General features: G+C 48.3%; 1 protein-coding gene across 1 annotated transcript in view; it reads right to left on the bottom strand.

The window, feature by feature from the left end:
• The window catches only part of FHL2 (four and a half LIM domains 2), a 67,123-nt gene that overhangs the window by 16,739 nt on the left and 26,606 nt on the right, over positions 1–23,778 (bottom strand). The window contains exons 2-3 of the mRNA XM_080813111.1: positions 7,223–7,309; positions 6,046–6,225 (exon numbers count right to left, since the gene is read on the bottom strand). Coding sequence (XP_080669237.1) covers positions 6,046–6,201 — 156 coding nt within the window. The 5' untranslated portion in view covers positions 6,202–6,225; positions 7,223–7,309. The remainder of the gene's footprint in view (positions 1–6,045; positions 6,226–7,222; positions 7,310–23,778) is intronic.

The following is a 23,778-nucleotide window of genomic DNA, read 5'->3' as shown; positions in this document are numbered from 1 at the left end:
TTCAGGTTATGTGTATTTCACCACAATTAAAAAAATAGGTTTTGACTATTATGCAGTAGGTGGCAAAGCCTTTGCCGATGGTAGGTGGGCTCCCTCCGTGCAGACCAGACACCTCAGAAGGACGGCCCCTGTGGAAAAGCTGCTAGCATTTTCCATGCTGTGACTCACCCACCGCCTGGCTGAGTGGAGAAGCCTAGGAAGGGCTCAAGGGCTGAGGGGAGGCAGTCCCAGGCCCAGCCCTGCGTGTGGGCTCTGCCCAGGACATCGGCATCAACAGACAACGGCTACACAACGTGTTAGCGAAACAAGAAGGAAAGGAAATGTGGGTTCAAGGAAACTAGCCTTCCTAGGCTGATCTTCAAAAAAACGGAGAGAGGAAGCTCAGCGGGCGATATGGTGACAGCAGAGCCACCAGACGTCACCACAGTCTCCACCCTCCTCAGTCAGGCCCCAGATGGAAGGAAAGAGTAGCCGAGGGGTGGGCAGTGTGCATGGACAGCCAAGGAGAAGCTCGTCTCGATGTTCCCATGGGTCAGAAGCACTGCAGAAACCCATTTTTCCTCCAGCGAACCTGAGCGCATGGCAGCTACAGGTAAACGGATGGGTTGACGGTCATGAGACACTAAAACGTGCTCCTTTCCACTCGGGGGACCAGCCACGTGGCTTCACTAGACCTCAGGCATCAACGCAAGACTTCCAGACCTTCCAAAGCCTGACACCCAACTCATCACACCTCTGCACCCTGGCCCACGCTAGGCCTGGCTTTGGAAGGCCCTTCCCCTCCTCTCCAGCTGGCGGAATCCTGCTCAGCTGTATGGCCCAGCTGGCGGGCCACCTGCTCCATGAGCTGCCCCAGCCGGGATGGGGGGATGTCACACACCGCCCCCCACGAGCACGCTGCGACCGCCAGCCTGTGTCCACACCGTTTTCAAAATCCTGCATGGAAACCCTTATCTAACTCGTTATGCTATCAGGTTTCCCCGTAGTTCTCCTTGGGCTCTCGGCTTGGGCTCTCTTTGGAAGTCAGAGTTAAGCTAATAAACTCAGCTCACAGCTTCCTCTTGGACTCACTTCTTAAGAAAGCCCACAATACATAGGAAGTGAGAAAAGACTTTATGGCAAGAGGAAGGTAACTCAACACTGCCGGCTTGGCTTTCTGAGGGCATGCTGAGGTTTCTAGCCAAGATGACATTCTCCTCCGACTCTTGGCGTGGGGCAGGATTTTAGCTACAGGGGTCCCCAGAGCTGAGAGGTGGGCTGGCAACTACCACCCAAAGACCCAGACCACTTCTGTGTGCCTGGCCCTGAGCTTCACGTCACACTGAATCCTTCTCTCAAAGTCTTGGTCCCTGAAGGCCCGTCTCCTTTCCTGTGTGCACAGCTTCAAAGAGACAGTTTTAGTTCTTAGGACTGACCTAGTCCATCCAGCTTAATTCTGTTATGTATGGAGTACGTTGTGCGGTCCCCAAAGGACACGGTTTCGATGCTGGTGGTACAAGGTTAAGAAGTATAGACTCACTCACTTTGAAGAACCTCAAAATGTCCTAGAAATATCATGGTTCTAAAGTCCTCTAGAAAGAGGGAAGGAGAAGGAAAGACAGAGTAAAAGAGAGCAAAAGAGAGAGAGAGAAAGAAAGGATAGATCTTTTGCACATCCCAGAAAACATACCAAGGCTAATTTTGTGCTCACGGAAATGTCATAAATTGCAGTAAAATGTTGATAAACAATGTAAGATTAGGCCCAAACACTTCCTTTGTGATTTCATTATTTTTCCATGTCAGAAACATCCTAATATGGGAAGCGCTCGTTGGCTCTGAACTTGCCCTCTCTGAGACTCCAGCTGAACCAGCAGGAGGGGCTGGTGGCCTGGCGGGACCCTCGGCCCCTCGACTGGCTGTAGGTGGCCCCAGACGGCACAGTGGCTCTCCCTGAGGCTGGTGCCGGCACCACCCCTCCTGGGCAGGGGGGAAGTTCAGAGGCAGGTTTCCCAAATCCACCCCCTCTCAAATCCACTCGATTTCACTTGATAAATCGATTTTTAGAGCCCTTCACGCTCTGCAGTTTGAATAGATGTCCTATGCTTTGAGACCACCAGAGTGTCATGTTTTCAACAGAATGTTCCTTCAATTACTTAAGGACAAAGTTCCCGAAGAATGGACGGTGGCAGAAAGGACAGCACTCGCTGTGTGGAACCCCAACTCAGGTGTCCCAACCGTGGTAACTCACTTAATTCCTGCTACAGTCGCAAAGCAGGCAACCCCGTTTTCGGAAGTGGGAAAAGAGGCTCATAGGCGACATATATGTTTCCACACCTCAGCTGGAGGAAGATGAACCCAGGCACGTGTGGCTCGAGTCCCCCCTTGGGAGGGGGAGGTGTTGCTGCTGAGTGTGGGGTGTCTTTGGGGGTGTGCCTCCCCAGTACCCCTTTGGTTTTTCAGGGCCTGAGCGGTCCTTTCTGCATGACCCACCTGGTCAGCCTTGTTCCCAGCTCTGAGGATCCTGCTTCCTTCATTTCCCTCTAGAAACAGATTTGTCTCTTATGGGAGGAAATCCAAATACATAGACATATTTTCAGTGCTCATTACAAACTCTGCGGACAAATTACATGGAAACTCTACAAAGATGATTCATTCACTAAGCACTTAAAAATCACCTCAACAAATAAAAAAGTGCTGGGTGTGGGAGATGGACAGTGAGGACGTGTCTGGAACATGTCTGGAAGAGTAGCCCTTCCCACATCGGTGGGCGGGGGAGGCCTGCGTCCTGCTCCAGGGCAGGATGAACAGGTGTTTCCAATCAGACCTCATGCTTCCTACACTGGCTGTGGTCAGGAGCCTTCTAGAAGTACAGCAGAGACAGCTAGATCTCACGTGGAGGAGTAAGAGTCCCCTCTCAGTGCCCTGGCTGCTTTCTGCCCAAGGAACCCAGAGATTTTCTGATCCTTGAGAACTTAATAGACGTCCACTGAGAAACTTATAGTTTGATGGGTGGGCGTGTGCCAAATTGAGTATCCATTCGATGTTCCCCATGTAATGATGCAAAAGCTGGAAAGTATGTTCTGGAAACACACTGGGCTAGCCATGCATCTCAGAGTTTGTTCAAGTCCGTGATTTGTGAAGCTCACAGTACAGGCAGCCATCTCTGAGTTATGGGCCCCCCATACATGGTCCTTAGTTTCTTGAATTTTTTAAAGCCCAGAACATAAGTTGACCCATCCAAAAATATCTGTCATCAGACCAAATTTTTTTTTTCTTTTGCTCGTATCTACAAATGTCCAAGAAAAATTTCAGGAACAGGGTAATGTTAGAGGAGCATGAAATTTTATTTGCATGACCTGTTCTCACCTATTCCACTCGTCCTAAAATGAATGATTTCTCCACTTTGAGAGCACATTTCCTCAGAGTTACTAAATAGAAATAGCAAATACAACAGAGTGAGTGTGTAGAAACGTTTTCAAACCTATGTGAGCTAACTACCGAAATAGGTCCTAAAGTCCCATCTATATAACATAAAAGTCTCTCGATGCTGGCAAACTGAGCCTGATTCCCATCAACATGCCAAGATTTCAAATATCTATGCATGCGCGTATGCTTCAGAAGAGGAGCTGAGCGGGGCTCCCGGTGGCTCTGCTGTTTTAAGCCAAGGGAAGGGCCAACAGATCGGACAGCTCCGTGGCCCCATGGAGGCCCCATCTGCCAGGACTTTCGGCTTGGCTTCCTGACATAACAGGAATGTTTTTCCTATCCTTGCTTCCTCCCCAAAGTCAACGACATCATGAATTCTGAAAGTCAAGCAAACCATCCCAAATATTCAAGACCCCCAAAGAGCCAAGTCGAACTTCAAGAAAGCATCTCTTCTCCTTCCACAGTGCAGAAAACCACAAGGCATAACTCCATGTATAGTAACCGTGCATCAGGGTTGAAAAGTTCAGCACGATTAGCGCCTGGCTTTGCAACAGTCTTGTTGATTTTGGCCCCGCTCAGGGGATTCTTGTTTATCTGCTCATCAAGTGTTTGTCGAAGGGTAACTAGTTTTCAGGGTCTTTGCACTAAATCGTATTGGAGAAATGAGAAGGGACTGCTGCTTTGTTTTTACTCTAGCCGCTGGTCAAGGATGACTAGCCCCAGATATCCAAAGCATGTCCTCTAAACCAGCCTCGTTCTTTGTCCAAATCATACATGAGCCTCTCACCTACTTAAGCCCATTCCAGGTTAAATTTTTATAAGGGATCATTTCTCCCCCCTCTGTCTCTCAGTTCTTCCTCCAACCGGACATTTTTATTGATGTTCCCATAATGCAAACAGATCAAGAGACAGCTCGAGGCTTCCAGCGGGTGTGTGTGGAGGGAACGTGCTGCAGAAAGAATAGGGAAGTAGTTCGATGGCGTTTACGAGACCATCGGCTGCTATTCAGAGTGCTGAGGCTCCTATCCAGAATGTAACCACCCCATCACGCTGGCACCTGTTTTATCTGCCTTTCCTAAAGTGGAAGACGGGCACAGAGGGGTCAAGTAATCAGCGCAAGCTCACACAGCTAGTGAGACACAGAGCCGGGACTGAACGGGGCAGTTTGGGGTCGGAACGCTTTTGCCTGGCCTCGTAAATAAAGAAACAGGCACTAAGAGCCTTTGAAGAACCCATGAGGGAGAGCGAATCATTTATCAGACAATGCTAGAGACAGGACAGTACCTCCTTTTTAGACAAGCAAGATCGGCCTCCTCTTGTTCAGGGGCCCTGCCTCTGCACCTTCTGAAATTCAGGCAGGCCTGCTGCCACTCGGTTTCTTTTAGCCCGGCCGCCTGTATTCCATAGCCACAAGTTCCGTGGCTGCAGGTGGCCCGTTCTGCAGAGGCTTTGTCTCTGCTCTGGGCAAAGGCTTCCCTCCACACAGGATGAAGTCATTCCCCAACCATCACCAAATACCCAGCAGCACAAACGGGACTGTACTGCCTTCAGCTTCCCGCCTTTCCTGGGAATGACGTGACAGAGGAAAGAAATGTCACACCCATGCACTGGCTGGGTCACCACCCTCCTCCCCGTGGCAGGCATGGCCCGACCCAATCGGGCAGCAGCTACGAACTGATGTTCATAACCACGGAGGAGACAGGCAAAGCCCCACGCAGAGTGCAAGGGAAGAGAGAGGAAGAAAGACCCCAAGATGCCCCGCATGGTCTTGAAGTCCGTTAAGCTTCAAATTCCTTTGGAGGTCCCCAAGGGACACCAGTATGTACCAATTCCACGGCTCTGAGGAGGACAGTCCCTTAAAGTCTTGTCAAGTGTGTTTTAGCAACTGGTTAGCTGGTGAAGATGTTGGAACTTAGCAACATGGGTGAACCTCTAGGGGGACTTCTGGGTGGTCCAGGTTGGAATAAGAGGTGCTGAGAAGCACAGGCAAGGGTCCTCAGCGCTCAGCCCCGGCCAATCAGCACGAATGACCCGTGGCCTCCACTGAACCTGTTGTCATCCACAGTGGGAAAGCTGATCATCATCCCTCAGGCATGAGCTTTTCCCCTTGAAAAAGAAACACTACCAATCCTGATCTTCTCCCATTGAGAAGAAAAGAGCCCCTAAGGTTCCAATGAAGTTAGTGCTTTACAAGCCGATTTATCTGGGAATCAGTCCTGGGCCACTCATGTGCCCATTCACTCACCCAGTGCAGGGGGCAAACACTTGTGAGACAGTATTGCCGTCTGGAAAGCCACAGTACTGGGAGGTGGAGTGGAGGTGGGGAGGGTGCAGTGTTTGATCAGGACACCAACAGCCACAATGTAAGAAGTATGCTCAGGACACAGCGTGGACGTCCTGGAAATGCACTCACCAAGCATTATGGGATTAGGAGTGGGCACAGAGCAGCTGGAGGGAGGAGGCTCGGAAAGTCTTCTTGGCCAGAGGGGACAAGCCCATCAGAGGGGGCTCAAGACAAGGAATTTCAATGGGTACTAGGGGTCAGAGCTTTGGCACACACCACACACAAGCCCGTGGTTTCTGGGGCGCACGGAGGGACCCCGGAGTAGTGGGCACTGGCTGGGGGAGGCCCCGGGGTACCTTGCAGTCACAGCCGATGGGCTTCCCGCACTCCTCGCAAGTGCTGGCGTAGAGGGCCTCAAAGCACGCCACGCAGTAGGGGCTATCCTCCCTGAGGATATACTTCTTGCCGAAGAGAGATTCTTCGCAATGGTGGCAGTCAAAGCGCTCGGTCATCCTGACGCCCAGCCCTTCAACAGCCTATCAGCAAGAAGAGAAAGAACGTTCCAGTGAGCACACGGGGATGCTGTCCTGCTGTCTGCTGTCATCTTTAGCCAAGGGGTAGGATCCCCTCTGGGTGAAGAACTGAAACTCACCCTTTCATTAGCTGTGATTTTTCAGTGATACCTACAAAAATTTTTTTTTTAGCCTGGGGGCAGTTTTGTGGTTTGTGTGCATTTTACTTCCTTAAAAGTCCATCCCCTGCCTGGTTGTTGTTGACAGTGTCACAAAAAGCTATGTGGACTTTGGATACAGGGAGAACCAGCACCAGAGCTCTCATCCTGGCAGGGCTGTGTGTCTTCTTCAAACATGTGACCCTGCCTTACATCTTCCCTTTCTCCCTATCCCCAAAATAGAAAGGCCGGGATAGAAACAATATGTTCATTTCTATAAAAAGATTTTCCATGAGCTCCCCTTTATGATGCATAAGTTTGAAGAGTAAAAAAACCACAGTGTCCAGAGGGAGGGGATATTGGAGTTGGTAAACCTGAGAGGCCAAAAGAACATTACCCTTGACCTTGATGTGACATTGGGAAGTGCAACCTACACTTGCACTGAAAAACTGCTGTATGTCCCTGGGGGCGGGTCACTTCTTCTCTATGAAAAGATGACCCTTCAGCTGCCCAGGTGTCCAGATACAGGATAAAGGGGAAGGCTGGCTTCCAAGAACAGAGATTATCACATAGGGGGAAATGCAGTGACCATGGTCAATGGCTCTTGAGGCAACACCTCAAGCCTTTCAGAGAGGAACAGGAATGCATCTCCGTGCCAGTCACCCTGCATTTTTTCCAGGGTGCGCATGGAGTGTGCACCAGCTGGGTGGGGGAGGGGATATGAGAAGGAGGTGAAGGGAAGGGGGAGGAGCTTCTCGGTCTCAGGTGCTGTCCCCATACAAACGTGCTGGAACTGGTGGAAAAAACGAGGCCACTGAAACGTGCTGGAACTGGTGGAAAAAACGAGGCCACCGTGGGCGTACCTGGTGTGGAAACGTGCCTCCGCAGTGCTGAAAACACGGACTCAGTCTTCTTCAGGAATATGTTCTCAAGTGGCAGTATTTCATTTGCTAAAAGTGAAAATTTTTAGAACTTGTTAACTAGGGACATTGACTCTGTAACTCTGAGCCATGTTTCGAGAACTCTAATTACACTCGGTTCGATGTTCAGTGCTTTCAAACCATTTAAGAGTGAATTCCAGGATAGCCCATGGTGCAAATAAAGTATGGCTGCCTAGTTTATGACAACAGCAAATTTGATAGTGTTTATTAATTGTGTGCTCTTGTGTATACAAGGTCCTGACAACGGTAAGCAAAGAAAGAAACATCCTTCAGGCTTCGGTACTTGGTGATTTCTGTGTTTACAGAACAATTTTTTTCTTTTCCAAGAGTGTTAAACATGCAGCTGGACCCATGTGGCAGGATCCGGCCTTCTAAATTGCTCTTCCCGGAGTTAAAGAAAACATTGTCTGGATATTCTTGTGATAACATTACAAGATGAGGCTCTTGTGCATTTGAATTATCCTTCTGAAACCCAATGTATAAATATCCTTTGTACAAATATCCTTTGTACCCAATAAATATCTTGGGTTGCTGCAGCTATATTGTCGGAAGATGCAAATGTTTTCCTGTAATTCCCTAGTTATTGGCCCTTGAAAGTGGCAATTGTTTATGTCATCACAATCGAGAGCTGTCTTTCCACCATATATATTTTTCCCATAAAGATCGCCATTTACCTGTTGGGGAACAAGACGCTGATTGCCTGTTCTTCTCATAAAAATGTATGAATAATGATTTGAGAATTTGAATTATGACTAACAAAAGGAGACAGAACTATAAAGTAGAATTTTAAAAGCTGGAAACCATTCCCAAGATTATCCATGACAACCGCCTCATTTTATGGATGGAGAAAGCAGAGCCCAAGAATATTAGTGAAAAAAGAAGATCCACATGAGCATTCCCCCAAAAGTCATCTTATTTAGAGAACACAAACCCGAGATCTAACAAGCGGTTCCGTGGAGACCCGGACAAAGCGCAAATCCTGCTAGGGGAAGGATACAGACTGTACAAGGTCATCTCTTCAGAGACCATTTCTATGTTCTCGAACCAGTGAAACGGGGAACTTTTTCCATCAACGTCATGATCACGATGTTGCTCATGTACCCAGCATACATGTGTTTTCTACCTCCTTGTTCCACGGGGCTGGGACAGAAATAATCTAAGGGAGTAAACTCTGAGAACAAGGAAGGCTCTGCGGCTGGTCAAAGTATGACGGAGTCTCTCTGGGGAATCAATGTCATCAGCCCTGACAGGACTAGGTGACAGCCACCTGTCCAGAGGAGCTGAATGAGATTCTCATGACGGTGGCTCTCTCCCCCATCTGGTTCCTTGTCTTCTCCAAGAAGTCATGGCAACTCTAAGGACTAGGAGAGCACTCCTGCCAAACCAAAGGGTTAAGGTGTAAAATGAGCACCTGTTCCTGAGGAGGAACAGAGCAGAATACGCTTGATCGGAGAAGGTCCTCTTCCGGATTCCCAGAGACTTTACGAAGCACAGACCCTGAGAGTCAAAAGAAGTAGACCAAAAGCTAAAAAGAAAAACGAAGGGTTTCCCTTCTCTTCTATCACAAAGTATGTAACACCAAGTCTCCCTTAAGTAGATGCTACCAAACAGAATATTCCTTTTTCAAAAAGTGTGTATTTAAACATAAACTATCGATCTTAAGATTTTTTTTTAATGGGAAAAAACTACCTATAGTGCTACATTAGAAGGTCCCCACAACTTAGCCTTTTTTAATCCTATAGAACACCGGATTATTTATTCATTCCAGAAGCATCAGTTGTGTGTCAGATGGTGCACAAAGTGCTGGCGATACAAAGATGAACACGGTCTAGGAGGAAGACAGACACCCAGTTGACCCTTGAAAGACCAGCATCTAAGCCGTCCAAAACCCACGTGTAACTTTGGACTCCCCCAAAACCTAAGTGCTAATAGCCTGCTGTTGACCAGAAGTCTTGCTAAAAACACAGATAGTCGATGAACACGTACTTGTATATTATGTGTATTATACACTGTTTTCTCATAATAAAGCTAGAGAAAAGAAAATATCATTTAGAAAAATCTAAGGAAAAAAGGAAAGGAAAAGAAAATACATTTACTCTAGGGTACTATGTTTACTGGAAAAAAAAATCTGTGTGTAAGTGGACCCGCATGGTTCAAGCCCCTGTTGCTCAAGGGGTCAGCGGTGTATCAGATAACTTATAAAGCTCCACACTCTGGGCAGTGGGGGAGAGACACAGAGGGTCCTATGGGAAGGCAGGGCAGGCTCCCTGGAGGTGTCTGCCTGTGCTGGACAAGGATAAGCCAGGCGAAACTGCGGGCCAGCGGGCAGACGGCAGAGGCCTGATGACGAGCAGAGGAAGACGAGCCCGGGAAGCTGAGAAGGTAGTCAAAGTAAAAAAAAAAAGAGGGCCTGTACTCTTGACCGTGGACTTGGCTCTGCCCTGTAGGCGGTGGGTGTCATCATGAGGCTCAGCTGAGAGTCTACTGGGTGAAGTTCCAGTTTTGCCATGTGGAGGTGAGGAAGACAAAACTCAGGGTCTTTCCAGGGTGTCGGGGTCTACGTCTGAGTCATTTCTTTCAATAAAAATCGGACATCTTGGCTCTGTAAAGATTCTCTTTTAACCTACTCGAGTGCTATGGTCTCCCGCGTCCGAAGCTCTGCCTCCTCCTCTCAGGTTAGACCTGGCTCCTGGCCATCACTGGCCATCACCTGGGACCCAGAAGGGCTTCGAGAAGGCGTCCTCGGGCAAGGAGCCACCTGAGGACGAGGCGTGGCTGCTGACTTGCTATTTCCTTGAACTGGCTCCAAATGACTGCGTCCAGGAATTCTCCTCCCCCAGCTCCCTGCACAGGGCTAACTCACTCTCTGATGTCATTCCCCCTTCGGCTCTGAGCGAGCAGGATATTTGACAAAGCTGGTTGGTAGGGGACAGGCTTGGCTCCGGTCTGGGTGAGATGAGAGGGGGTGGGGGGGTGGGAGGGTGGGGGAAGTTTAGGGGTGGGGGAGTGGAGGTGTGGGGTGGGGGGTGGGAGGTGAGGGGCTGGGGGTTGGGCACTGAGGACTGGGCTGCAGGTAGGGAGGTGCCAGTCTCTCAGGGTCTCCTGCGGGCCCAGCTTTGGGGCAGGTAGGAAAAGAAAGGCTCCCTGAGCCCTGGAGCTGTGATGCACAGGCTCACCTACAGACATTACTATTATTTTAAGTCCTCAGGCTTATAAATGACGGTTATTTTTATCTCTGCAGATTTAAAAACCGCGAAACAAATTTCGAGAGGGAGGAAGTATCAGAGCTGGGAACACGGAAGAGAAACACAGAGAAGGGGAGGAGGAAGGAGAGAGGAAGGAGTTGAGATGGGAAGAGGCAGGAGAAAGAAAGGAGGGTAAAGAAGGTAGAAAGACACAAGGACACTAAAGAGCCAGGAAGCTCATGCATTTTCCCTCCCTCCCTTCCTTCCTTCCTTTCTTTCTTTTTAAACCCAAGAGATGGAGAGATGTCTTGGTATACAGGGAGGAGGCTAGCAAGCTGGCCAGCCCATGACTGTGAGGTACCTGCCCTGTCCTTCCCAGAGGGAAGCCTGGTGGGCCCCAGGGGTTTGCCTAAAGAGGCCAGAGTTGCAAAAGAGGTCTCCCTTAAGCTCCCTTTATTCAGATACTGACTTTGATCTGACCCCAGAGAGGCCATTTTCTCCTCCTTCTCCTCAAGATGCAAGTATTTCTCTGTATCAACCCTGCTTTACAAGCCATTTCTAACGTAGTCAGCTCTTAAAGAGAAATCTGCAAATATTCCCAACTCCTTCCCACAACTCAAGCGGCAGAATCCGTCAGTCAGTCTGCTGAAACCACAACCATCTTTTTTTTTTTTAAGATTTTATTTATTTATTTGACAGAGAGAGATCACAAGTAGGCAGAGAGGCAGGCAGAGAGAGAGGGGGAAGCAGGCTCCCTGCAGAGCAGGGAGCCTGATGCAGGGGGATCCCAGGACCCTAGGATCATGACCTGAGCCGAAGGCAGAGGCTTTAACCCACTGAACCACCCAGGTGCCCCAAACCACAACCATCTTTAAATGACCCCCATGAGGGGCACCTGGTGGCTCAGTGGGTTGAGCATCTGCCTTCAGCTCAGGTCATGATCCCAGGGTCCTGGATTGAACTCCACATCGGGCTCCTTGCTTGGCAAGGAGCCTGCTTCTCCCTCTTCCTTTGCCTTCCTTTGCCTTCCTTTGCCTTTCCTCCCACTTGTGCTCACTCTCTCTCAATCTGCCAAATAAATAAATAAAAATCTTTAAAAATAAATAAATGACCCAGGTGGAAAATTCCATTGCTTATCAATAGTCAGGACTTTTCGGAGAGAATTCAGAAAATCAGCACGCTGCACGTGGGCTCTTTCAAAGAATGTATTTAAAAAGGCAAGGTTGGGGCGCCTCGGTGGCTCAGTGGGTTAAGCCTCTGCCTTCGGCTCAGGTCATAATCTCAGGGTCCTGGGATAGAGCCCCACATTGGGCTCCCTGCTCAGCGGGGATCCTGCTCTTCCCCCCCCCCACCCCCGCTTCTCTGCCTACTTGTGATCTTTCTCTCTCTGTCAAATAAATACATAAAATCTTAAAAAAAATAGATAAAAAATAAAAAGGCAACATTTTCACAACACAATGAGACACGGCGACCGCCTGTGTCCCCCACAGAACCAGAAGCCCTGTGAAGGTGGGCACATTGCTGTGGCCTCGCCACCCACTGACAAACACAGGGTCAGCCGCTTGACAAATACTTGGGGGAATGAACGGACAAATGGAGGAGGAGTACAAACATGTGGGCAAAAATCAAAAATGAAAACGAGGCATGTTTTACGGGCACCGTCCCCTCTGCATACCAAACCCGCAACGTAATGTGGTTTGGCGTCCGACCTTCTGCAGATTCCTCATGTAACAGACCCCGAGCTTCATTCCTTCTCCTGTGTCTCTGGCCTCTTCCCTCTTCCAGATAAACTGCTGCTTCCATAGCAGGTAGACTCTCTCTTATTGTGTTTGGACTCTGCACCCTGGGGATCACACAGTTGCACTGTCCACGAGAGGCCTGGTCAGCCCAAGGAGCAAAAACCAGGCAGATGCTTCCAAGCATCTCTGCGAAGAACGAGCTAGAGCCTCTGACACAGGCTCCAGGTATTTGGGACAGGCCCTGCGTGGACACAGCTTGCCTAGACGTCCAAGACCCTCTGTCTCAGTGCTTGGGCTCTCCCCTCTGTGACTGTCACCAGAGAGCACCCTGCACACTTTGCTTTCCTGCGCAGAGAAGTATGGACACACACACACACACACACACACACACGGCTCACCACTAACACTCCATTAGTCTAGCTCAACTGTTTCTTTTAAACAAAAATTCCAGTGAATGAAAGAGAGGTGCAAGTTCAAGGAGTTTGCTATTTGAAAAAATATAGGTATGCACTTAGAATCAATTCGAAATGGATTTTTAAAAAAATTATTTATTTATTTGAGAGAGAGAGAGAGAGAGTATGAGTGGGGGAAGAGGCAGAGGGAGCAAGGAGAGGCAGGCTCCCTGCTGAGTAGGGAGCCCAACACAGAGCTCGATCCCAGGACCCTGAGATCATGATCTAGGCCAAAGGCAGATGCTTAACAGACTGAGCCACGCAGGTGCCCCTAGAAGTTGATTTTTTGGTGTTTGGTAAGGTGCAAGATTGGCTAGGCCTACTACTGTTAAACTTCTGGATTGATTTATGAGCCTTTACCGAGTACATGGGCAGGAGTCCGGGATGTTTCATAATCTGATGCAGAAAAACAGGTAACCTTCAAAACCTTAAAAAAAAAAAGTCTTGATTTGTCTCTGATGGTTTTATGAAACATTCTTTGTGAGGGGCGCCTGGGTGGCTCGGTTAGTTGGGCCACCTGCTCTTGATTTCGGCTGAGGTCATGATCTCCGGGTTCCGGGATGCAGCCACAGCATCATCGCTGGGCTATGCTCTCAGCAGGGAGTCTGCTCAGGGATTCTCTCTCTCCCTCTCCTTCTGCCCCCCACCCTGCTTGAGCGCCCCCCCTTTCTAAAATAAATAAATAGATCTTTAAAAAAAAAAAGGAATGTTCTGTATAAGAGACAATGCTTGACTAATGTAAACCGCTATCTTCCAAATTATCTTTGGAACACTGAATAGTGACAAGAAATGGGAAAATAATAAATGTAAGGTTTCCCACCTTAAGCCCATGAATACAAGAATGATGATGTTGGTTTGATGTCCTATAGGCTTTTAAAACCAGTCAGTAAGAAGGTATTGAGTAACCACTATTCTCTGCATATTGTTCTAGGCCCTGGGAGACTAGGAAAAAACATAGGATTTCTAAAAGGATTCCAGAATAGTTCTAGCTCCAAAGAATTTCAATCACCTTTAAGAGACTCTCTTGTCATTTAATCTCAAAACATGTCAACTCAGTCAACGCAAGATAAGTATAATTATGCGGGCTAGCATGGCGGGCTGACTCATGCTGATAACTCACCTGTGTGGGGGCTTTAGCGAAGCCACCCCCCCCGCATAGCTCTACCCACCACCTTCCTGGGAACATGGGAACACATTATTTATGCTTTGTTTCCACAGGAACAAAATGAAATCAGCTCACTCTCTCTCAGCAGTCTCCCCCAGTCTCTGAAAGGCAGCTCATTGTTTACTTTCTGTCTGCCTGGCCTTCCATCAAGAGCCCCAACTGGCCTCTTCCTATGGTGACGCCCAGCATCCCTGAGGGACTGGCCCCTTCTCTCTCTCGGTCATGTTGCTTCATGGTGTTGCTTTAGCGTGCTGCTTTGGGATCCTGTCAGGACCATCTTGCACATCCCTGGCTTCCTTCTTCATTGACTCGCTAATTGTCTGTGGTTCCAAAAGTTGTATCATCGAGCATGGACAGATCCATTTTCTTTTTGATTAGAAAACTAAGTATCTCCAGACTTCAAGGATCCCCTGTGACATTCATTTTCTTTACCCATAAAAACAAGGCAGCTGCTTCTCTCACTGGCACAGACATCACCTGCCTCACTTTAGTGAGGCTTTAACTCACTTTAGTACCACAGCCTGAGGCTCTTTAAGCCACAGACTGACTCAGGGAAGTAAATGCACAGTGTACGAGGGCCAAGGACGAGTGTGATGATACAGGACGTTCAAGTTCAGACTTGGTGTGAGAACCACTCAGGACAACGGAACTGATGGCAGAGACACCAGATGCTGCCCCAGACCTCTCAGTAGATCTCTAGGAAGGCAGCTGTATCTCTTAAACTTAAAAGGAAAGGCAATACCACCAGTGGCAAAGCAGTCATGGCATCTTCAAAAGGCAAGACTGATTGCTGGTGGGAGAATTTCTTTTAAAAGATTTTATTTATTTATTTATTTGAGAGAAAGAGAGAGAGAGAGAGAGAGAGAGTAAGTGAGCGGGGTTGGGCAGAGTCAGAGAATCGCAAGCAGAATCCATGCTGAGAGCAGAGTCGGACACGGGGCTCAAATTCATGACCCTGAAATCATGACCTGAGACAAAACCAAGAGTCAGGCACTTAACTGACTGAGCCACCCACGTGCCCTGTTGGTAGGAGAATTTTCAAGCGAGGTTATTAGAGAACTGTATTAGTCAAGTCCTCCAGAGAAAATAGAACCAACAGGATATATACATATGTATACATATATACACACATACATATATATATATGTAGAGAGAGAGAGAGAGAGAGATTTATCACAAGGCATTGGTTCACACTCTTATGGAAGCTAAGAAGTCCCCAGATCTGCAGAAGGTCGGAGAACCGGAAGAGCCAATACTGTAAATTAGCAGTTCAAAAGCCAGCAGGCCCAAGACCCAAGAAGAGCTGAGTTTCAGTTCGAGTTCAAAGGCTGGAAAGGACCGATGTCCCTGCTCTGCAGTCAGCCTGGGGGAGTGCCCTCTTACTTAGTTTTCCTTTTCAGTCTGAGGCTGAAGGCTGTTAAAGGCTGATATCTCAGCCCAACTTTCAGGAAAGAGGAACTCCCCCTTGCTCGGCCTTTATGGTCAGAACTTCAACTGATTGGATGAGGCCCACCCATATTGGAAAGTGCAATCTGCTTCACTCAGTCTACAGATTCAGATGTTTTGTCATCCAGAAACCCTCTCACAGATATACCCAGAAGTAATATCTGAGCAATTGTCTAGACATCCTGCAGCCCAGTTAAGTTGACATAAAATTAACAATCACAGGGGCCAAAGTCGAAATCCACAGTTCAAGATAATAGAGGTGACTAGTGACTCACCCCAAAGTCACAATGCCTGCATGGTCTCCTGGAAGACCAGGCTCTTGGTCATCAAGAGATGATCCTGGGCATTTGCTCAAGGTGGTTGTGTTCAAGAAGTGGCTTCTCAGTATAATTCCACAGGATCAATGGGCTTTGATGGAATTCTCTTAAGAAAACTACACGGAAAGTATCCAAATAGCTCTACCTGTTCACTCAAGCTCAAGGAACTTCGTATCTCCTGGCCTCTGAGGCAGAGTGAAGCTTACCTACTCCAGCCCCCTTATTGACAAATGAAGCTGCCCTAGCCCTAGAGGCTGGGTAGTGCATCCTTAAATGCAGAACAGGGATAGAACCCAGGCCTCGTAGGGCACCTGGGGGCTCAGTCAGTTAAACATCCGACTCTTGATTTCAGCTTAGGTCATGATCTCATGGGTCATGAGATCAGCCCCATGTCAGGCTCCTGGCTCAGCAGGGAATCTGCTTGAGATTCTTTCCATTTCCTTTTGTCCCTCCCTCCCCTCATTCTCTCTCTAATAAATAAATAAATAAATCTTGGGGGCGGTGGGGGGAGACCCCAGGCCTCCAGACCTAGAGCCTAATTATTTTCCGATATCCTATAGGGCTTTGTTTGTCTGCAACTCAGACAAACTCAGACAAACTCTTTCCATACCAGAGGAGGTTCAACAAGCAATTGTGGGTCAAAATATGCAGCAGAAGGCCTCTGTGAAATATTCAGTTATGTCCCCAGTATTTTAGTGATCAGCACTGAGGCTCTCCAGTCAAGCTGCCATTTACTGGCTGGGAAACCTTGAACAAAAGTTACTTTTGTTTTGCTTCAGTTTCTCTGCAAAGACAAGGATGGTATCAATATGTATACTACTTATGACATGCAGGCTTGATGACAACCCTTCAAGCAAGCCATGATACCTCCCTGTTTCCCAACTGAAACGCAGGTACCCGGAGATCAGGTGACTGAGTTCAGGCTGCACAGCTAGACGTGGAGGAATGTGACGTCAGGCATCCTTGCTCCAGGCACGCATGCCCACTAGCCTCTCACAACTGTCTCATAGAGTATTTGTGAGGATTAAATGAGACTGTGAATGTAAGTGCCCCAAACAGTGCCTGGTCTATAAGAAGCCGATTCAGCTGTTATTAATATGCTGCAGTGTAAAAAGCATTTTAAAGCACGGCATGATAATAAGCACTGTGGAAACCCAGTTCTGTATACAGTTGGCCCTCCAACAACTCGGGTTTGAACTGTGCAGGTCCACTTACATGTAAATTTTTTTTTACATAAATACATCACTGTGATGAATGTATTTTATGATTTTCTGAATAACGCTTTCTTTTCTCTATTGTAAGAATACAGTGTCCAATACATATAACATAAAATATGTCTTGATTAACTTTATGCGATCAGTAAGGCTTCCTGTCAACAGTGATTACATATCTGGGGAGTAAAGACTTATACTAGGATTTCCAACTGCGCAGGGTGGGGGGCGGTGGGTATCCCTAAACCCAATGTTGTTCAAGGGTCAAATGTATCAATTGATCATCCTTAAAAATTCAGAGTGAGCAAATTCAGAGGAAAACACTGAAAAAATTTTACAAAAATGCACAATGAACTGTTCTTCATTGCATTTGGTTCTATGGAAGTTTAAGAGTCAGAGTAGAAACCCCTGTACTTGCCTCAGATGTGGCTTGGTGTAAATCACCTTCAGGACATCAGAGCTTTCCCCCTCTAACATATTATTACAAAACACAGGTAGGCAGAGCTAGCCAAAGCTGCAAGAAGCATATGGCCTGTGTTTCGAACACAGTTTTCCTGATCATAAGCCTCATCTGTGATTTATTTCCTCCCAAAGTGCAAGGGAGTCCACACGATAGGCGCACATCGCACATCATGGAAGGCAGCCATATACATTTCATTTAACCTGGGTTAGACTAGTTCCGAGGGAAACCCAAACTGGGATCTGAAAAGAAGCATGACTGATTCTTGATTTAAATAGGAAACGACACTTAACACTTTCTTCCCCAAACTGCAGGTATGGTAAAATATCACCCATCTATCACTTAAGAAGATCAGAATTTCTCTCCTTTAAAATAAGCCCAAATTTTAAAATCTGATAGTTCAGTCTTTTAAGTTCTACACCAGTCAACGCCTGAGGCCACATGCGGAGCTCATATCTTTGGACCCAAGGGAAATGCCCCGACACCCCCACAGGCAGATGGCAACCTGGGTGTTCACACACTCCCAAGTCCTGGCCCCCAGGGAGGACAGGGGCGGTCACCTCCCCGTGCTTGGACCCTTGGCCAGCCTTTGCCCAGGGCTCTCCCGTTGGTGGCAGTGACCCTGTTCCCACCCCGAGGTGACCAGCCTGGCCAAGACTCAGACTTCGGTCTTCTCTCCCGGCATGGGGTGGTGTGTCCCTCCTGACTTACAGCGCCCCTCCCTCCCCCCCCACCAGCTGAGCTCTCCCCAACACGGTTCGGTTCGGCTCCCCTCCCCGCGGCTCACTCCCAAGGCTCCGCTCCCTTCTCCCGGAGTGTCCCCAAGGCTAGTTCCCCTCTCCCAGGTGTCCTATCAGTTCGGCTCCCCCCCCCCCGCCTTCTAGGGGTCTCCCCCTTGGCTCTGGGTCTTCCCTTCTCCCTGGGTATCCCCACGGTTCTGTTCCCCTCTTCCGGAGTCACCCTGCAGCTACACTCCCCTCTCCCAGGTGTCCCTACATTTCTGCTCCCCTCTATCAGGCTTTTCTCCGGGTTTCCCGAGATGCTCCGCTCGCCTCTCCCTAGGTATCCCCAAGGTTCTCGCTGGTGTCCTCGGGGTTCTACCCCCCTTGCCCGGGTCACCCCGCAGCTTCGCTCCCCTCTCCCCGAATCTCTCCAAAGGTTCAGCTTCCCTCTCCCGGGTCTCCCCGGTCTCCGGGTCGCCTCCAAGGCCTGGCTCCCCCTCCCAGGTGTCCCCACGGTTCTATTCCCCTCCGTCCCGGTCGCCCCTCGGCTCCGTCCCCCTTTCCCGGGGTCTCCCCCGCATCTCCTCTCCCCTCTCCCGGGTCTCTCCCACGTCTCGGCTCCAGTCTCCCCGGGTCTCCGCGGCTAGCTCTCCCCTGGTCCCCGAGGTGTCGGCTTCCCGCGGGGGGCGCGGGCGGAGGGCACTCACCGCGCGGCGCGGGCGGGCTCTGGGGACCGGGCGGGCGGCGGGCGGGCGTCCGGGTCCGGCGGCGGCGGCGCAGGGTTGCGGCGGGGCGGCGGGCCGGGTGGAGCGCGGCGGCTCCCGCCCGAGAGAACCCCCGCCGTGTCATTTGACCATATAAGGAGACGCACGCCTCCGAGACGCCGGCTGCGCGGGCTCGGCGCGCGGGCAGCGGCGTGGGGGCGCGGGGGGCGGGCGCCCGTCGGCCTCCAGGTGGCCCGGGCCCTCGAGGACCCCGACCCTTTGTGTGCTTTGGGCTCCGATCCCCCTGGGTCTCTAACGCGCAGGGGTTACCGGCGCTCGGTGCCTGGCATGGGCTCACAGGGCCGAGTTGGGGGCCAGGGCCTCCCCACGCCAGGGCGGAGTGACAGGGGTCTCCACGCCCGCACTCTCCGCCGGGGGTCCGGGGAACGCGACGCCAGCCAAAGCCTGAAAAGGGGTGGGGGGTGGGGGGTGGGCTGGAGTGCGGATCCCGCACCGCTGATCGGGTCTGGCAGCGGCGGGAGCCCCGCGTCTGGGATCTATTTGCACAGTGGGCTTTTTCTCCTTACCCCGAGGACCCCTCTGCGTAGCGAAATGAGCGGAGCAGATGGCCAGAAAGAATGGATAATGCCAGGCTCTTTGTTCCACTAGGCAGGGGCCGGGGGACTGTTTAAGTGATTCTGTTGTTCCCTTCGGGGCGAGAAACTAAGGTGAGCTGGAGAGAGTGCCTCCCGCCTTGAAAGCCCAGCCCCTGTGCCTGAAATCCACGCTTAGTAGGGACAGATGGCACCAGGATAGAAATGTTCGCTCTTGAGTGGGTGGCCAGGCTCCCCTGCGGACTGGGGACGGAGGAGAGATGAGCTGATCGGACGACAGCAAGAGAGAGCGCTAGGATACCGTGGGCAGGCATGTTGTACTTAACAATCGGTGGGCCTCGGAGAAGGAAGAGCTGTTTGATTGTTTTCTCTGGGTTGACACTCAGTATCTGGGGGTATTGGAGACTCTCCGTGGGTCTCCATCATGGCATCACAGGACTGGAGAGTCGTATTAGCTACACTCATTGAACACTAGCTCTACGTATTATATCGTTTGATTCTCACTCCTTTAAGATAAGGATTAATACTCAGTTTTAAGGTGAGGACATTTCAGCTCAGAGAGATTGGCTCTAGGCCTCCTGAGACTAACTATTCCAGCTGAGATCTGACCTGGAGTGTGTGGGATGGCAAAGCCGTGCCAGGTGCTTCCAGGACAGGAAATGCTCCTCACCCCACCAGTCACTCCACTGCCTTCCAAAAGGCTGAGACCGGCCACAGCAGTGAGCCCAGTCAGAACTGGATGTGGGGAATCCAGCCTTCCCTGTCACCCCCCCATTCCTCCCTGAACCTGACAGGTTCTCACCAAGAACAGAAGTATGGGTTCCAGACCTGTACTCCCACTGATAGTCAAAGCAGGCCACTATCTTGAGCAAAGTGTGTGGAGATAAGCCTCTTCCCTCTGACGGTTCTCTGGATTTGTTGTCTGTATACTTGCAAGTTACAGAATGATCTCCCAGAGAGAGAGCTGCGGGGGAAAATCCAAAGACTCCACCAGCTGCAATGAATAAGATGGACTTAAATAGATTCTGAAACAAAGAACACACTATTTCAGAAATAAATTCTCATGAGACAGTTTGGGGAAATATGACACTAACAAGGTAGTAGAGGACATTGATAAGTTGTTATGAATTTATTCGAGGTGTGATAATGAAATGGTACGCACACACACATGCACACACATATTCTTAAAGCCCTTAGCTTTCAGAAATAGTGCCAAAATATTTACCAATAAGATAACATTGTTTGAAATCACTGCAAAATAATTTGAGGTGAGGGGAATGAATAGGGCCAATATATTTACGAAATAGTATCAGCCATGGAGTAATGGTATGTGCAAGCTGAGTGACAGGCGTGCGGGGGTTCATTATACTGGTCTCTTTCCTTTTGTAATGCTTGAAAAATTCTGGAATGGAATATTTTTTAAATTACAAATGCACATACCATTCGACTTTGACCCGCCACTTCCCCTTACAGGAAATCATCTTACAAATAGACTTGCTCATGTGTAAACTGATATACATACAAGGGCACTCCTTGCGGAATTCTTAATCATAGCGAAATATTGGAGCGTGTTATATGTTCATCAACAGGGACTAGTTAAATATCATATGGTACCTTTTAGAGTTATTTCTATATGCAGCTATAAAAAGGAGAAGGTAACTATATTTATTGATTTGGCATGATCTCCAAGTTATGTCCATGGAAAAAAAAAGTAGATAGTTACCAAAGATTTGTGTTGAGAAAGGAAGGGAGGAAGACAATGTATACATATAATAGTAGTTGCGTCTGGGAGATCTGGGGAGCTGGGGGCCAGGAGTGGAAGGGAGATTAAGTTTTACTCTCTACCCTTTTGTTTCTTTTAAATTTTGAGCTATGTATCATTCATTCAAAAAATAAAAATATTTTAAAAATTAAAGCAACACATGCTCCTTCAGGACAAATAAGAAACAAAGTTTGTTAAACTGACTTTATAGAAAATCGAGGAAGTTTTCTAGACTAGAGGCAGGAGGAATACAATTCTGAGCTGAATGGATGTACTTTTTGGAAGACTTTGAATCAGACGACAAACTATTTTTTTTTAAGATTTTATTTATTTATTTGAAAAACAGAGATCACAAGTAGGCAGAGAGGCAGGCAGAGAGAGAGGAGGAAGCAGGCTCCTTGCCGAGCAGAGAGCCCGATTCCGATTCTGGGCTCTATCCCAGGACCCTGGGATCCTGACCTGAGCTGAAGGCAGAGGCTTTAACCCACTGAGCCACCCAGGCGCCCCGAGGACAAACTATTTTACAATTAAAATTTTGGGGCACCTGGGTAACTCAGTCGGTTAAGCATCTGCTTTCTGCTCAGGTCACTGCTCAGGTCAAGATCCCAGGGTCCTGGGATGGAGCCCCTGTGGGCTCCTCACTCAGAGGGGAGTCAGCTGGAGGATTCTTTCTCTCCCTCTTCCTCTGACCCCCCCCCCCCCGCTCATGCTCTCTCTTTGTCTCTCAAATAAATAAAGAAAATCTTTAAAAACACAAATTTTTAGGAGCATCTGGGTAGCTCATTTGGTTGAATGTCGGGTTCTTGAGTTCAGCTCAGGTCCTGATCTCTGGATCGTGGGATCAAGCCCCATTACGGGCTCCTCCTGCTCAGCCAGGAGTCTGTTTGTCCCTCTCCCTCTGCTTTCCCCTCTCCCGCTGTTCTTTCTCTCTCAAATAAATAAAAATATACATAAAATCTTTAAAATAAAATAAAAAATATTTTTATAAGATAGTCTGGTAAAATGTATTTTGAAAGGTTCTGTCTTTTATACCATTGTATTCGCAGGGCCAAACTATAAAGCATGACACACAGTATGTGTTTAATAAAAACAGGTAATGAATGGATGCATCACAGAAGACTTGTTTAATATATGGCAAGTCTTTCATTTTGTAATTGACTATTTTGTAATATAGCAGATAGAATATTATAGAAAATAGAACCCTATGACAATATAACTTGATCTCTGGAATCAGGTCTGGATTTGAATCCCTGTCCTACCTAGGACTTACTGAGGTGACCTTGGGCAACCACAAAATCTCCTTAACCTTTAATCTACTCGTATGTAAAATGGGTGAATAACATGTAATTCGCAAAATTCTTGGGAAGATCCTTTGAGATGGCTCTTATAAATCACTGAACAGTATTAGTAAAGTCCTTGCACATAGTAGGCCCTCAGTAAATATGAGCTTTTATTCCATGGTATTTTGTTTGATGGTAAAGGGGAGATGAATTCAGAATAAGAGGGAAACATGAAGGTGGTAAAAAAGGTACAATTTTCCAGTTATAAAATAAGTAAGTCCTGGGGAGATGATGTACAACATGGTGACTGTAGTTAATAAATCGGTATTGTATATTTAAAAGTGGCAAAGAGAGTAAATCGTAAAAGTTCTCATCACAAGAAAAAAAAGGAACGGTGATAGATGTTAACTAGACTGACTGTGGTGATCATTTAGCAATATCTACGATGATCAAATCATCATGGTGTGTACCTGAAACTAACATAATATTATATGTTCACTATATCTCAATAAAAAAGGGAAGGAAACAGACTTAATTCTCATCAGAAGGAAGGGTTAATGTTGAGATTGTATTCCAAAGATAAAAGATTGTCTTTTTGACAGAAGAATTCTCTGCTATGGGTAAAAGGTTGATTCATGGAGGCACAGAAATTAAGAAATCCTATTTCCTGGGAAAGGCATAGAGGCAACTCTGATAGGAAATTCAAGTAATCCAAGCTTCTCTTGTTAATTTCAATTCTGTAATTCCCTCACCAGCCAGCGCCACCCTGACTTCTTCCTCTCTTATGGGGGGCGGTTTCAGGGATGGGGTAGCTAGGAAGCAGGGAAAGAAAGGGATGGCTGTATGGCATAGGCTGGTGGTTCTCTAAGTGTGGTCCTGGACCAGCAGCATCAGGATCACCCAGAAACTTATTAAAGTAAAACATTCCCTGTGTTTTAACAAGCCCCGCAGGTAATTCTGATCACTAATAGTGCTTTGAGGTAAAATACTCCCCAGGGATACCAACTCTGGACTCAGTAATTTATCAGAAACCTAAAATGTTAGTTTCTAGGGATGATGAGGGAATGGAAACAGATATACTAAACACAGACTGGGCTCCAGAACTCTAAAATCCAATTATAAGTATTACTTACTCTCCTAGGTAGTTCACCAGAGGGAAGCACAGGTAGAAATGAACTCTAAAATCCAATCCCAAGTATTACTCTGCCCTGTACTTCATGGGAGGGAAGCACCAAATAGAAAACTTAAAAGGCAAATCCTTGCAGCCCGTGTCTCCGTGCTACCAATGCTGAAACTTAATTCTCTCCTCCGAGAAGCCCAGAGAGGAAGGCAGAGCTTCTAGAAGTGTGGTCAGACCTGGTGGTGGAGGAGCTGGGGGGCAAAGGGGAGGTCAGGCCAGGGTCTCCTCCTGACCTTGGCCA

Source organism: Martes martes, assembly GCF_963455335.1.
Source record: "Martes martes genome assembly, chromosome: 9".
NCBI lineage: Eukaryota > Metazoa > Chordata > Mammalia > Carnivora > Mustelidae > Martes > Martes martes.
The sequence above is the reverse complement of the archived record's forward strand: the minus strand, read 5'-3'. Positions and strand labels throughout refer to the sequence as shown.